Consider the following 15,993-nt stretch of genomic DNA (forward strand, 5'->3'; position numbering starts at 1 on the left):
GCAGCTCTTATTACATTTTGTCTGCCTCTTCCTCCTGGCTGGCTGGTCTGTAACAGATCTAGACCGTTCTACCATGACACTGCCTTGCTGGCCTTCCCCCCAGTTCTTGTCCATAAAAATCCAACTTTATCATAACCATCATCAAACCCTAGAAAATCAAGAAATGCCCTAACATAAAGGGCTGCCCCACCTCCTCTCCTTCCTTGCCTCTCTCTGCTGAAGAGTTTATAGTCATCCATGGCAGCACTGCAGCTGTGCAAGTCATCCCACCATGTTTCTACAAGGGCAACTATGTAATTTCAGACCTTTACACACAATATTTCTTAGAAGATTCAGAACTGAAATCTTATTTAATTTCACATGCTTTCTGTATAATTTAGATTAATTAAAAAAAACCAAAACAAATACACCATAATCAACACACTTTCCTCTTGTGCAACATTTGGGTTGGGGCTTCTCTGCATTAGGCTATGACTCCCTTCCATGCCAATATAGGAAATTTTTCCTTGTCTTCAGGTGCAAAATTTTGCATCACTTGTGCCTCGAAAACCTCTGGAACATTGCTCAAACACCTAGTTTGTGTGCACATTTCTGCTCTAAAATTTTTTCATTACATTGCTGGCAGGTAACAAATTCTTTTTCTCCATGAATGACATACCTATTACAAGGAAATACAACCTCCTGAGCTTCCTCTCCTTCTTTATGTTTGATGACAATCTTATCCAGGAACCATCCACTGCCTGTGTTGAAATGACAAAAGTTTATCATGTGAAATCATACTTTTTAAAAAAATAATTTTTAAGAAAAAAAGCCTAGATCATCCTTTTCTAGCAGATACACAGATCATATTAAGACAGATCTCATCTAAATAAATAAGATATATTAACAGAATGCAAGCTTTATTATTTTCTGTCTCTCATAGGAGATGCAATTCTTCTCTGCCTTTGCCTGTTTTAATTTTAAGAGGAGTGGGTTTTCTCCCTTGAAGACAAATACATGCATACAGCTCTGAACTGTCAACCATCCACATCCCAGCCTACATCTTTTGATTCCCTGTAATCAGGCACAAGGATATTGGGACAAATCTGTTTATGCCTATAATCAAGACCAGTGTGAAAGCCGAAAATTTTTGTCCTCTCTGAGTGAACTCCTTATAGCATATATAAAAATGTTAATTAACAAATCTTTAAAGCTTTTGCTCTCATGTGCAAATGGAGAGGGCTGAAGCCTTGGAGGGCCTTTGTATGTCTTGTTGCCAGTAACAGGCAAAACTGAGGATGCAAGGTTCCAGAGCCAGAAACCAGAAAATCTGACTGCCCAAGGCCAGCTACTGGAGGCCTTATACATCCATCCTGTACATATTTTTTTATATTTGACACTGATGGACTGTTGTTCTGGTCAGCTGCCGAGGGTAACAGCCACTTACACTGTTTCTGTGCATGCTGAGTTTCTGTCTGTGTTGGTCTGCATGGCCAGCTACGTGCACATGTGTGTTTTATAAATGTGTTTGTGTGCATGTTGATGGGGAACACGCACTCAGCCTTGCTAGTGTGAGACCAGCAGGCATGGGACTCTGCAGTCTCACTTCTGCTGGGCTACAGAATTCATCTTTTCTCTAACTGCAGTAATCACTGGCACCTCCATGCTGATCTTTTAGATCACTTCCAGTGACCATCCTGGTCACTGGTCTGCTTGTCCTGCAACACCTTTCTCAAATATCCTGTTCTCACAGTCCCTGCACCACACACAACTTGTCATATTGCTTACAAGCAATATGTTTCACCTGACTCACACCATTACCTATCAGCACATTGCAGCAAAACAATATGTGGGATGTCTTGGACAGAAGCAAACAATTATTCTATTAATCCTTATGCTTTGCCTCCCTGGCTCCATCTGAGTCTGGAGGCCCCTAGGAGGCATCAGCTTCTGTCACAAAAGGAAGGGCATCCTCAGGTAGTGCATGGAGAAAACCCTGTTCTCTAGGACAAAAGTCCTTTACTTTCCTCATTCACAGTAGCTGTGAATGTTGTGGGGGTAGATCTGTGCCCTGCAGCCTAGGAGCCCCAAGGAAAACATATATTCTAGGATCCTTTCAAGACAGATTCCAAATCAAGACTAAAGACCTTCCTGCCTTGTCACTCAGGCAAGTAATGGGAAAAATGGGTACCCTGCCTCTAAAGGAACCCTCCTTCCTCCTTCTCAACCCCCAAAATGTTGATTCTCTCGTGAGCCACCATCCTTTCCAGCTCTCAACCTTTTAGCTGCCGCAGGCTAGGCTTATGTGGGGCTAGTCTTGGATACAGTCCAAAAGGTATCTGTGAGATCTGTCGGTGCTGAGTTCAGTGAACATCTTTCTGAATCATCAAGGCATACATTTTGTTACTGACAGAATTAAATCCATTGTCCTGTTTAGACAATCCTTCAAACCCACAGATTTGAACTTCAATGTCAAAAAACATCCCATATAGTTGAATTGGGTTACAGATTTGTAATGCTGATCCTCCTGATCTGTGCTGCCTATTAGAGGATATACGAGAGAAGACAGCATGGTGTGGTGCAGTGGGGAATAGAGGGAAGGTGGGCTCCACTACAGTGGAGTCTTTTGTGTTGTGTGTTGGGTTACTACAATGTGAAATTCTCAGGTGTACAATCAACCATAGTGTGAAGGCAGCAAACTCTATGGAACTACAGATACAGGAAACAAGATTACACACCATTCCAAGGCTACACTATTATGGATATTTCTGTAACAGTCACAAGCCTGCTCAGAGCCTTAGGCAGTACAGACAGCAAGATGGGCATTGCTTGGGGCCATTTCAGAACAGAGTAATGTAAACAGGCTTTTATAATCTTTTATCAGTGGAGCCCTGAACTGCCTAAAAATCCTTCTCTTCATGTAGATTCTTACTCGAAATTAATCTGCAAGCATATTTACAGTATTTACATCTTTAGTGCTTTTAAATGCAAGCTTTCTCTTTATTTATACATTCCAGGGAGATGCACAGTTCTTCAAGGGCCTCTACTGAAAATTCATCTTTTCTTTTTCTTTCTTTTTTTTCCTGAAAAACCTACAAGCTGCAATGCAATGTCACTTACTGGAACAGCTCCACATTGACTTTCACAGATCAAATATATATAATCAAATCTACTACAATCGCCCAAAGCAGCAAGGACATTGTGTTATAGCTACTCAAATTTTGTTAGGTAGCAAATCAGCTGCTGAATATCTTTAATTCCTTCCTGGATAGTTTTCACTGTTTGTCTAGTGAAAGATTGTCTTACCAGTGTGAGCCACACTTCTGAGAGTTTTCTACATGCAAATAAATAGTACTTTCTTGTAAATAATCATGAAAACAAAGAGTGGAATAACAGTACATGACATTAAACTCATGCCCTTTTTCCTGTCCATTACCACAGTTTTTCATCATCCCATCACAGTGACCAACCTGCAGGAAGACTTTTTATCACTGCAAGACCTTCTGTCACATTTTCTATGAAGGATGCAACATAAAGAAGTGCATTTGATTTAAAAAAGGACTTGAAAACAGACTGGCCTCCAGGAAATTAAATCCTACCTGGACCAGTTCCATCATGGCTAATCAGAACTTTTTCCAAGTCTCCCAGTGAGACAGCCCTTATGCAGAAAATATCCATCTGTGGAACCATACAAGGAAAATGATAAAGGTCTTAAATATAGCTATTGCTTTGATTATAACAATATAGAAAAGCTGGTTTTTTCACTCTCTTTTCTTTTTTTTCCTCCAAAATGAATATAGCTGTTTTGTATTCATCCTGCCCAAAGAGTGAGGATCCTTTAAAACTTTCTAGGGTGAATAACACCTGAAAATTACTCCACAGAGACAGCACTGACACCTTTGCCATGACACAATGATCAGTTTCAATTATTTGGTTGTGTCTATATTATATTTTCTAGCCCTATGTGCCTCACCAAGATTGGAAAACATACTTAGGAATACAGATTTAGAACTTGATTCTAAAATTCAGAGTGATCTGTTCAGGACAACAAAAATGCTATTGCTACCATTTTATCTGTATGTGCAATAAAAATAACCAAAATACCCAAATTCTAATATCTGAAGCTCTCAGTAAAGGGTTGATCAAGCAGATAAAAATGATCCTTATGATGCAATTATGTAAGCAATTTTGAATATGAATGATTGAATAAACCCTGTAAATAAAAATATATTTACATTTCTTGATGTAACAGTTTTCTAGCCATAATTTAGTCTTATTTACCAGAAGCAGCATTGTTTTTACTTCACCTGTCCATGTCGAAACTTAACATTATTATTCTTAGATCTATGAAGCTTCCTTTTGCCAGCATCTCCTCTTGTCCCAGTGATGTTGATATAAACATTGGAATCTGTTTCAGCACCATGTTTGGCACCTGTGTATACATGGACCTCATACACCAATGCTACAAGAAGAAAAAAAGTTTGAAATTATCCTTGCAGTTTGCACAAGATTCTAAACTTTCCTCATCAAAATTTAGTCAGAAAACTACTGATTTTCAGGTTTGCAAGTAGCAACAGCTATCCATGAATTTGTCACTTCTAGGTTCAAACCTTCTAATTCTCTTCACAAAAATATTAAAACACCAACCTTAAGAAAACCACATTATTCTGAGCATTGCTATGCATTGCTAATTCACAAAGTCTTTCTTTACAATTTATCTGGAGACCACCTAACTATATCTGAAGTAACAGCTACTTTTCACTACCAAAGCATTTTCAACCTCCAGATTCATGCAAAATAATTATCTGGGTTGTTAACCTTCATTTCATCTTAAAAGAGGAATAACAATCACAAATCCAAGGGGTTTTAGATTTTCACCCCACATACAAAGGCGAGCAAGCAGATTAACAACTCCCACACCTATGTAAAATTAACAGTCATCTTGCATTTGAAAGTTTCTATGTCTGACATTAGTGAATTATAGAACTTTCAAAAACAGCTCTCAGTTAAAATATATTTACAACTTTTTAATGCCTCTCCTCATAGTCTAGACCAAAGTCTTACACACAAAAAATATATACATCTTCAAAGAATTCTGCAATATAACTTAGAATTACTGTATTGAGATGTTCTATGCCACATTAAAATAATTTTGTAACTATCCAGACATGCAAATTTATTTTTAAAACAATCTTTTCAGTGATCATATACTATTATGTTTCCTTTCAGTGTTTCTCTCTGCGACTTTAAAAATAAAATCCTGTTTACATTTTAATGGCAATTTTTCCATGCAGTGTTTCTATTCTAATCACAGCTGGCCATTTCTGCTGCTATGTAGTAGATCACAGGGAAGATTACTGTTTCATTTATGTGTAATTTTAACAGTTCTTGGGAGTGAAGGATGGTAATAGAAGTCCTAACAAACACAGTTAGTTCCTTTTAAGAAGGAATGAAGATGAAAACAGAATATAATAAAATGCTTGCAACTGGACAATACTCTAAAAAAACTAAAAAAAAATACTCTACAAAAACTAGTTAAAATACTGTTACCCTTAAACCATCAAATAGCTACTAGAATCTGACATTTCCATAAATTTTTTATTCACTGGTTCCCAAGACAGCTTATAAAACTCAAACATCATGTTGTCCACCATCACTGAAAAACAGCTACTCCTGACTCCCAGAGGAAACAAGTAGTAAAATAATACTGCAGATACTAGAGGGAGAAAAATAGCCCCACATGTATTAAAAGATAGGAGAAATGTTGATGGATAGACTCTATGCTCATCCAAATTAAGGTATTTCTTTTAATCTCTGTAAAATTATCCTAAAACTGCGTCGCCACCTCTTTGTCACTATTCCAACCGGGACTTTAAATAAGAGTGGTGTTCCTTGACCAATTTAATTATTTTCTGTGATTCCAAGCATTCATTGCAGCTCTCACATCCCCGCATTACTGTACCATTACTGTACCAACACCACCCATGGCATATAATTGATCTCAATAACACACACATCTTCAAAATTTTGTCAGAGCCTCATAAAATTAGTTTCAAACTTTTTAGCATTGAAGTTCATGCTAAAACAAATTGTAGATATGAATAGCAAGTAGCAAAGATAAATTGACCTGATAATTAGCATAATTGAGCTATATATCCAAATTACATTTTATATCATAACTGCTAATATAATCATAGCTGGCCAAAGGGCAGAGGATAAGGGGTGGCAGCAAACTGTGGTAGAAAATGTGCAGCAAAGCAAAGAGCTACACTGATCATGAAGGGACAAAATCTTTAGGAGTGTGGAAGGAGAGAGGTTACATTTCCAAAAAAGAAAAAAAGCTAATAATTATAATAATCTGTGACCAGAAATTTTAATAACAGGGATGTACTACCCATGAAGCAAGATGCTGTAGGTAGTAAAAGGAGGAACATATTAACATGAAGTCTCCTCCACACTTTTACACTCTTACATTCTTGGTTTTGAAAATGCTAAATATCTGTGGGAGGAAAGGAAAAGGTATAGACTGTTTATATGTTTACATAGAAAGACTGGTATCTGTATTACTTACAACTACAAGTAATTTCCATGACCAAAAATAAAAAAATCAGTAACTATAAGCACAATTTTAAAGCAAATTCAAGGCCTTTTTTTAAAGAAACCATTTAACAATAAATGCTTACAAAACCAAAATAACAACAAGTCTCTTTCACAAGAAGAGAGCAAGAGGTAATTATAACACAACACAAAGACATTAACAGATAAATAAATTATAGTACATTTTGTAGTACTGCACATCTCTGTGGTAACCAGAGAGATGATAATGATCTAATCATTAAATAGAGCTTTCTTTTGCTACTAGCCTAAATAAATAAGTCTGAAGTAGACAGCATGCACATCTTGAAATGTAAAAAAAATGGGAAGTATTTCCCATAGTTTCTTGTGTCTATACATCCCTCACCATCAGTACAATGTTAGGTCTGACATTTATTTAAGCTATACAATCTGCAGTATTTATACAGGAACATTCTTAACAAAAAAAGACCAGTTTGTGTTCTAAATTTTTCTACACATATAGGCTACTACAATACTGGCTATTATATTAGGATAATAAAAGGAGTATTTATATCCCTTAACTAGAGTATATGTGCATTATACTTTATGCATTTCATTGGAACTTCAGAGGAATCACACAAAAAATGAAGCAAGGAAAATATAGTCCAAAACACACATGCCTAATTAGAACATGGTGAATATGGCCACTATGGTGAAATGCCTGCACATTCAAAAAAACAAATGTTCACTAAATAGATTGTGGACAGATTTAAGCCTCTCCTGTGCAAATGGAAACCTAGGCGCAGACCAGCCTCAGAGGTTTTGAATTTTTCAGATTTTATTAAGCAGTTCCTTTAGATTGAAGAACACCTACAAAAGGTGCTAGTGCTAATGGTTCCTGAGCTAAACATTGCTAAAAATTCAGAACAAGAGAGACAGTGCCATTCTGTAACAGATAAAACAAGGTACACCAATTGTTTGATGGGACAATACAACCAAATCTGGAGAACAAACCTACCTACTGAATGTACTGCTGAGACAAAAAGACTCACCATATGTGACATTTTCCCACTTGTAGTTTTCTGTATACTGTTCCCAAAACACAGTTTGTTGTGTCGACAGTAAAGTAAAATGATCCTAGAAAATGTGTTCAGCCTCTGAGACTGTGGTTTCCTTTTTTTTTTTTTTTTTTTTTTTTTTTTTTTTTTTTTTTTTTGAGTAACCAACCTATTCTAAGGCCCCTGCTGTAGGCCCATCTGCAAGAGAGACCTCCTTCACTGCAGGAAGAAAAAGACATCCCAAAACTCTGCAAATTAGAACTGTATGGCCTGATCCCCTATTCTGTAGTAGTAATTTCATTTTACTATATGCTGTTTCAGTTAAACTACACCAGCTGTAAACTGGGGTGACAGAACACTCAGAGAGAGGTAAACCCATAGGCAAACAACAACAGCAAGAAAAAAAAAGGACAAAAAAGTAGAAAATCCTTTCATAAAACCAGCCACTCAACAGAAGTCAGGAAACAGTGTTTCAGCATTGAGAAGGACCTGTGAGACTCACATCTAGGCATCTGTCCAAAGTGGAGCACATCAAAGCAATAGAAAAAATGTCTTGGAAAACAAAGTAACTTTGATAAAGGATATAAGAGGATTAATTAATACAGAATAGCAGGGGGAAAATATCTCAGCTAGCACTCAGTAAAAAAGAAAATGACCTTTCAGAATATAAGTGATTGAAATCTTCAAATTGCTCACAGGGTAACCTTACATAAGCTCCAGAAACCAAAAAGAAAAATTTGCAATATGGGTGCATGGATGAAACAGATGTAAAAGGGAACTAAAGTGTTTTCAGACAGAGGTGAGAAGTTTCTAAAAGGCAGACTTTAAAGCAGTATAACTGTCCTAAAAAATGACAGAACCAAATATATAAAAAATACTGTAGAGTCATATGAGCAGTCAAGTGTACTAGTACCAAATTTCTAGTTGCTCAGTTAATAAAAATGCTATCTCTTGAGATACGATCATGAGGCTTCAGCAGTTTTTTAAATCCCAACTCCAGCTTCTGGTATCTATTGATTAAAAAAAAAAAGAAAAAAAAAAAAAAAAAAAAAAAAAACAAAAAAAAACTACCTTGGACAAAAGAGACAGAGACAGAAAGGAAATTTTCCTGGTCATGAAGAAGAGGTAACCTAAGGGCGCACTAAGGGCAACAGAACACGAGTTAGAGACACCTTTTTTCCAGATTTCCCATTCTGGGCACCTGAATCAGGGTTTCAAAAACAGAAAATTGATATATTCCTGATCCTTCACCAATGACAAGAGATAGTTTGGTCCCAGTTCTGCAGGTACAGTAATATATACTTATCAATTCTTTTTGAAGCAGAAATGTACAGAACTCAATGACTTACGACACTTGCCTTTGGAAAATATAAACAGTAAACACTTCCAGTTGCTTTGTACAAAAGACTAAGTAAATATTTCGATATGTTTTGGGAGAAGAAAACAAACCTAATAGAATTAAAGAAGAATTTATTGTTGAGATTATGAAAATGAAAGTTTTCATGGCAGAAACATTGGTCTGTTTGTCAGCTCTTTTCAAATTCTACTAAAACTACAGTCATTATTTGAGAATTCGAAATGAGAGCAAATGAATTGAAGATCCACAGCTGTCTGTGCCTAATGACACTGGTTTGCTTACAACACCACTGAATCCCCTGGTTGGCTCTACTTCCTTCTTTCTGGTGTGCAGCATGGAGTGGTTTTAGAGCAAAGAACTAGGTTCTTTTTGGATGAAACTATGCCAGATAATACATTGCAGGAAGAAAATTACAACAATCTTAACACAAACTGGCAGTCAGTCTGTAGGAACAAACTAAAACAAGCCTGAAGTAACTTCTCTCTAGACTCCCACAAAGGGGACATCGAACACTTAACTAAGTGGGATTTTAGCACTGGGTGCTTCACTGAACAAATCCACTCCCACCAGGCTGCCAGTGTAAACAGACAAACAGGCCAAAGAGCACAAAACCTGGAGAGATGTTAATTGACACACAACATTAAATTGTCCAACTGTTTCTATTCAGTCCAGCCTTTATGATGCCTTTATACCAAGATCCCAGATTGGTATTGCACAGTATTTTTCCATGTTCTGCCTTTTTTCCATATGACATGCCCGCTTGAATGAAATGGTCAATTCAGCTCAATCTGTCAAACAGTAAGGTTGAATCTTTGGTGTCATCACTTGGTGTTTACTACCTGGGTTTCACAGAGAGTATTTGGTCATTTTGCCATGACAGAAGGGTAAAGATATGGGTTAGTGCAGCATTAAAGCTAAAAAGAGAACAAATTTTTAATGGCTGATACTGGTTAAGAGGGACTATCTTCCTCAGAAGTGGTGCATATATTAATTCAGACGACACAAATACAAAAACAATATCAGGTTAGGACATTTCATTTAGAATTATAGTTCTCACTCTAATCTTTACTAAACGCTCTCTCATCTCCACTAGTACCATTTGGAGCAATAGTCTAAAAATATATATTCTTCATGACATGCAAAAAAATTATCAGCTTTGAAAAAACACACTTGCTAATGAATTTTACAATAAAGAAGCTTGACTATTTACTTATGTAGTTGGTGCCTCCTGAGTGATATAACAGGGACAAAAATTTTGTAGAGATAATACTTGTGTTATTACTATTTGCTTTGGTCATCTTTTGCACTATTTCAGTCAGTGGCCACCTTCTAACCTTTCTCTATTTGCCTGCACACTTCTCCAAGTGGAAAAGCATACTAAATCTTTGGAGCTGATTTTTTTCCTGTCTCAGAATTTGTCTTATATCCCATTTCAGCACAGTTATTCCTTTAAATATGTGAACAAGAACAGGACACATTTACCCATTTATATCCTCATTTGTCATTTATGCTCACATAAACACAGCAGCAAGAAAATTCAATATCTCTTGCATCAGGTACCCCTCTAGAACAAGAATTCAGCCATACCTCAAGACAGCCCATATAAGGATCTGTGATAAAGGTCTGCACATATCCAAAGGAATACAGGCAAGGGGCAGTCCAGGTAACACCCTGCTCTGGCTTCTCCCAGGCCTATCACAGAAACCATCTGTCCATCTCCACCGTCACAGGTGCACAAGGGCAGGTGGGAACCCTCTTCCAGCCCCTACAGGGCTGTCTCAGCAGTCTCAGTCAGGGCATGAAACCCACCACGATGAGACAATTTGGAATATCTAAAATACTTAGGAGGTTTGATGACCAGGGGTGTCAGATGCAACACAGGGCAGAGGAGAAGAATATTTTGTGATTGCAGAGGACTTATAAGACGTTTAGGAGAGGAACTAAAGGCAGGGAAAGAGATGGATCTAGGTGACCTGGGGAGTAAGTGTTAGAAGATAGATCACATCTGTTCTCTGTCTGTGCGCATGTGCGGGTAGGAAGTCTAACATCAACATTTGGACTCGGAGTCCTGCATGGCAGCAACTGGAGACACTGATGGGAATAAAACTCCAGTGAGTGGACTGGGACCAGGGGTCAGAGGCCCATGTGTCTGACTGCAAGATCACATGAGCTGCCGAGTGTTGGAGGGACCATGGGAGTCCCACTCAGCTGCCAGAGACACCCTGAAGTATGGGTATCTTTAGGCGTGAGACCTGCTAGGGTGGGCATGAGGGAAATGGCCTGTACCAGAAGCTGGACCAGAGCTGCAGCCTCAGGTGCTCATCTGTCCAGTTGCCAACAACTGGAGAGACTGGGTTTAGACAGTGTGTGAGCCCAGCTGTTGGATCTACCTTGTACACATCTGTACTCATATACACTCCCACTGTTGGACATCTGTCCTGCTCAGCCAGAGTGGGGAAGTCGTTGGTGCTGTGTTTGTGCAACTGCTGTATGTGTCTGGATGATCTGTGCAGCTGGCCTTGATGTGTGGTACATCCCTGTGCCCTCTGTGGGTGCTGACTGGGAGCCTGCTGAGCCTTGCTGCTGGTTGGACCTGGGGCCATGCAGCCGTGGCAGCCTCACCGAGCCACACTGGGCTGCCACATCTGGTCTGATTCCCCTAACACTGCTGTGTTATAAAGCCAAGTCAAAAGCATTCAAAGTCTTCTATCTTATTTCCATTGAGTGATTTATTTTAAGATTTACCCAGCTCATGATTACTAATTTCCAATACCTATCACTTAGAAAATAGTTGAATAACTTTTCTTTTGTGCATCACAGTGTAACAAGGGGGTGAAACCATATCAAAAGATCAACAAGTAAAAGATCCAGTAATTGTAAAGTTTGTCAAACTATATGTATCTGGAACTCCTAGAAGGAAAAAAAAAAAAAAAAAAAAGAGGAACAGACTGCATAGAAGAATCACAGAAAAAAAACCCAAAACAAAACAAAAAAATCCAAAAAACAAACAGGTTGGAGGAAACCTGCAGGGATCACCTGGTACAACAGCATGCTGAATTCAGGGACAACTTCAAAGACAGATCAGGTGAAGTTTTCAGATCTCCAGGGCTAGAAAAGCAAAAGATAAGATGTAATAGGAAGAGAAAAAGGAACCAAGGACCCAGAAGCCTTGGCAATATGGAAAAAATAAGAAAAGGGAAGACAAAGACTGACATGAATTGGAGCAACCTGAGTAAGGAAAGGAAGCTGAGATGGGAGTGATGGAGAGACTGAGAAAGAACTCAAATCAATACTTGGAGTGGGAGACCTGATTAGTGTCAAGTTTTTGAAATGGCTGAGTGACAGTAAGAAAAACTAAGAGGGGTTACCAAGGTGAGAAATTTGAATGGAAAAGAAGCAAGTTCAGAGAGGAACGTAAAGAAAAGGTAACAGATTCAGGTAATAAATTCAGATCTTATGAAAAGATGCCAGAAAAAAAGAAGGCCAAGAAGCCAAGGAGTCAAAAAACAGTTCCAAGGCTTTGGGTCCATACTGTTGCATAGAAAATTTCAGCTGAGGAAAGGGGGAAAAAGAATAAGGAAAAATTACCCTTTCTTCTACAAGGGAAGCTGAGCAATGAGGTAAATGTTTAAGAACAGCAATTATAAGACCAGTGCTGTCTGTGCTTCATTTACATTTGTTTGCTTTGTCTAAAGTTTCCAGCACATGAATTTTATACTTAAGCAAATCTAGTACCACAAGAAGATAACAGATTAAATTGAAAGTACAGAATACAGACTCCTAATTCATATCAAGTCCTTATTAAGGAAATACCAGCATGTAGTTTCTTCTTCTGGAGAAAGCAACTTGATGTGGTTTGCTCAGTACTTGTAAGCAATTAACTTTTAAATGGGAAATGAAAATGGATAGTGTTTCATTTGCTTGTTCCTGAGAAAATAAATAGGAAATCCTTTGGAGTCCTTGCTGAGTTTGTATTGATGTTCAATTTAAATGTTCCTAAAATCAATAACTAATTAGTAAAACTGAAATTTCTGAGATATTTCCAAGTTCTTTTGGAAATATATCTTTTCTTACATACTTGAGACATATATTTTATTAAAGATAATGTTCCTGAAAATACAAGGAAATATGCAGTAATACAATGATTAAAGACTAAATAAATGTGCCATTTAAAAGATATTTCCAGCATTTGATAGAACTGACTTGATTTTTTGTATACAAATATATAAATAGAGTGCACTGAACAGAATATTAGTACTTTTCTATGAATGGGTTTTTCAGACTGCATAATGCAGATTTGAATTATTGATGCTGAATTGATTGTTTGTACAACTTAATTGGCTTCTGCACTGTTTTTCTGTTGCACCAGTAAATGACATATATGTCACTGTGAGTGACATGTGGTACTGTGGTACATGTCAATGATCATAAAACTTGGTTCATCCTGATCAGTGCCATTTTTGAAATCTCTTATTGAAGTTAATAAGTATTTAAAAAAAAAACAACCCAAAAAAACCCCACACCACCAAAAAAAGAAAGAAAAAAAGAGCAAAGCAGAAATGTGAGCTGGCTCATACATGTTTCTCAGCATCTTCTGGCCTCTGCAATAAAACATTCACATAGTCTTAATATTCTTTTTAGAGAATTATATTCTTTTGGCTTAAGGGTTTTCACTTCTGTGATATTTTCTTTTGAAATTATTTGATTATTACTAAAAGCATGATGATCTTTATTTATGTTGAATCCCAGACACCGTGCAAAATTCACTGCATCAGTTTGAATCCAATTTGCTAAATGGCTGCACCTATCTATGTAAGACCTATCACTGTCAGACGTTATTGGCCATCAGCTGCACTGTTGTTATTCTATTAATCTAAAGAGAATCTAATAAAAAAATCACACATAATAGTTAGACTGAATCCCTATTCCTCTATAAAGGCCCAGGACTTTTTAAATAATAAGCTTATGTGATGGGCTATTTCCCACTTCACTTGAAGAGAACAAAGTGCATCAAAGCTGTCATGAACTTTGAAGTTCCAAAGTGTCACCCTGCAGCTAACAATTTCTATGTGAATGGCTGTGACTCAAGCCTGATTTGAAAAACACGTGTGTGATGATTCAGATCATGGATTTCTTGTAAAGTATGTTTTATGCAGGACAAGAAAGGATGATCTCAAACTTGCCAAAAGGAACTAGATATCACATGACATTACATACCTTGATTTCCTGCCTGGTGTCTTTCTCTAAAGAGAAGTATTTACCAGTGATGTATGGCCACTCTGAGAAATAAAATATTTTATAGGGTAAGATGCCATGGCCAACAGCTATTATTCTGATTTTGGGAAGGAAAGGAGAGGGGTTAAAGGATGGCTGCCCTCTCCTTGAGCTAGAAAGTATCTGGAAAGGATTGCTTCATGGTTACACTGGCTTTTGGGCAGGCTGCCCTGGAGTAAACATGAAAAACTGTCATATACTCACAGGATATGGTTTGTGAACACATGATCTAAAATACTGAGCACGTACATGGCAAAAGCCCGTCTGCAGGGTTTCTTATTGCCACTTCTCTCCACGTATCACCTTCATTCTTGTCTTCGGAAAGCCAGGTCTCTATGGGGAGGCAAATCTCATCAGAAAGAGGGACAACTCTTTCAAGTCTGATTTCCTTCAGGTACCAGCTGGGATCATTTCCAGAGTTGTCGTGGCCTATGCGGATTTTATATAGCTGCCCAAGATCTCTGAGATTAACCTGTAAAAAATTTAAAAAATAATCCTGATTTTAATAACAAATTACACTGTTGGGTAGCCATCCTTCTTACACTGGACATACAAAATAAATGTGTAGCTAACATAGCCAAAAGTAATTGAGTTTTGTTAGAAAGCTAAGCCATGATATACAATGTATCCCAGAGACAAAGAGTAAAAACATATGGAGTAGTCTGCAAGTGTAATTTTACTGACTTTAGTACCGCATTATTTAAAGTGAGTAAATGGCTCAGACAACCCAGTCTGTTTCTAGACCTCTTCAAGGAATCCATTTTCTAGTGTTGTAATGTAAATCGCTACTACTAGACAAATACTTTAACAAGCAGAAATAAGTTCAGTCATCGCTGCACGAAATCATACAAGTCCATGCAGTTGCCATCAGCAGAGCCCTGTTAACTATTCCTGCCACTTATCAGTCTGCTACTTTTCTCACTGACTCCTGTTTTTATGTGTACTGGTGTCAGGGTTAACTGTTTCTGTAAGTGTTGATGCCACACTGCAGCAAATTTAAACAATAAAACATGACTATGTCCCATTGAATATTGCAGCCTTGAAATAATAGCCACTATGTTTTGGGTTGCAGAAGTATTTTGGGCAATTCTGATGGCAGGAATCTAAGCACAAAAGCAGGGTTAACCAATTTCAACCTTTTTTTAAAAACTTTTTTTTATCAGTGTTGTGTTTGAAAGGTCATGGTAATTGGGAAAAAAATCACCAAGTAAAAAAAGAACAAAAAATAGTAGTTTTCTTTACTATTATAGCAATTTTGTACTATTTCACATCAAAAAAAAAGGAAACAAACATCCCTGAGGCAAGCCTAGCATAACCCAGTTTTATAGGGGGACAGCATGACACATATGCAGTAGTAAAAAGTCTGAACAGAGTCACACTTATGACCATTGTAGTAGGTTTTGCTATATTAAAACAGTATGTTAAAGCAAGATATCCCAACTGAAGATACAATTATAACATTAATGCAACAAAACCATGTACCTCAAAGACATGCTGCTAATACTCACAGCAGAATTACAGCAACAGATAAAAAGGAACGACTGAGGGAGCTGGGGTTGCTAAGCCTGGAGAAAAGGAGGCTCAGGGGTGACCTTATCACTCTTTACAATTTCCTGAAAGGTGGCTGTAGTCACGTGGGGGTTGGTCTCTTTCTCCAGGCAGCAACTGACAGGACAAGAGGACACAGTCTTAAGCTGTGCTATGGGAAATATAGGCTGGATATTGGGAATTTTTTTTTTTTTTACGGAAAGAGTGATAAAGTACTGGAAT

At 37.6% G+C, this 15,993-nt stretch overlaps 1 protein-coding gene across 1 annotated transcript in view; it reads right to left on the reverse strand.

Moving 5' to 3' along the window:
* RP1 (RP1 axonemal microtubule associated) overlaps positions 1-15,993 on the reverse strand; it is a 162,622-nt gene that overhangs the window by 82,227 nt on the left and 64,402 nt on the right. The window contains 4 exon segments of the mRNA XM_066181257.1: positions 659-740; positions 3,579-3,657; positions 4,287-4,441; positions 14,473-14,695. Of these exon segments, the coding sequence (XP_066037354.1) occupies positions 659-740; positions 3,579-3,657; positions 4,287-4,441; positions 14,473-14,695 (539 nt within the window).

The sequence above is a fragment of the Chamaea fasciata genome, unplaced genomic scaffold (assembly GCF_029207755.1).
Source record: "Chamaea fasciata isolate MVZ Bird 193981 ecotype frontalis unplaced genomic scaffold, bChaFas1.0.hap1 SCAF_1, whole genome shotgun sequence".
Lineage (NCBI taxonomy): Eukaryota > Metazoa > Chordata > Aves > Passeriformes > Sylviidae > Chamaea > Chamaea fasciata.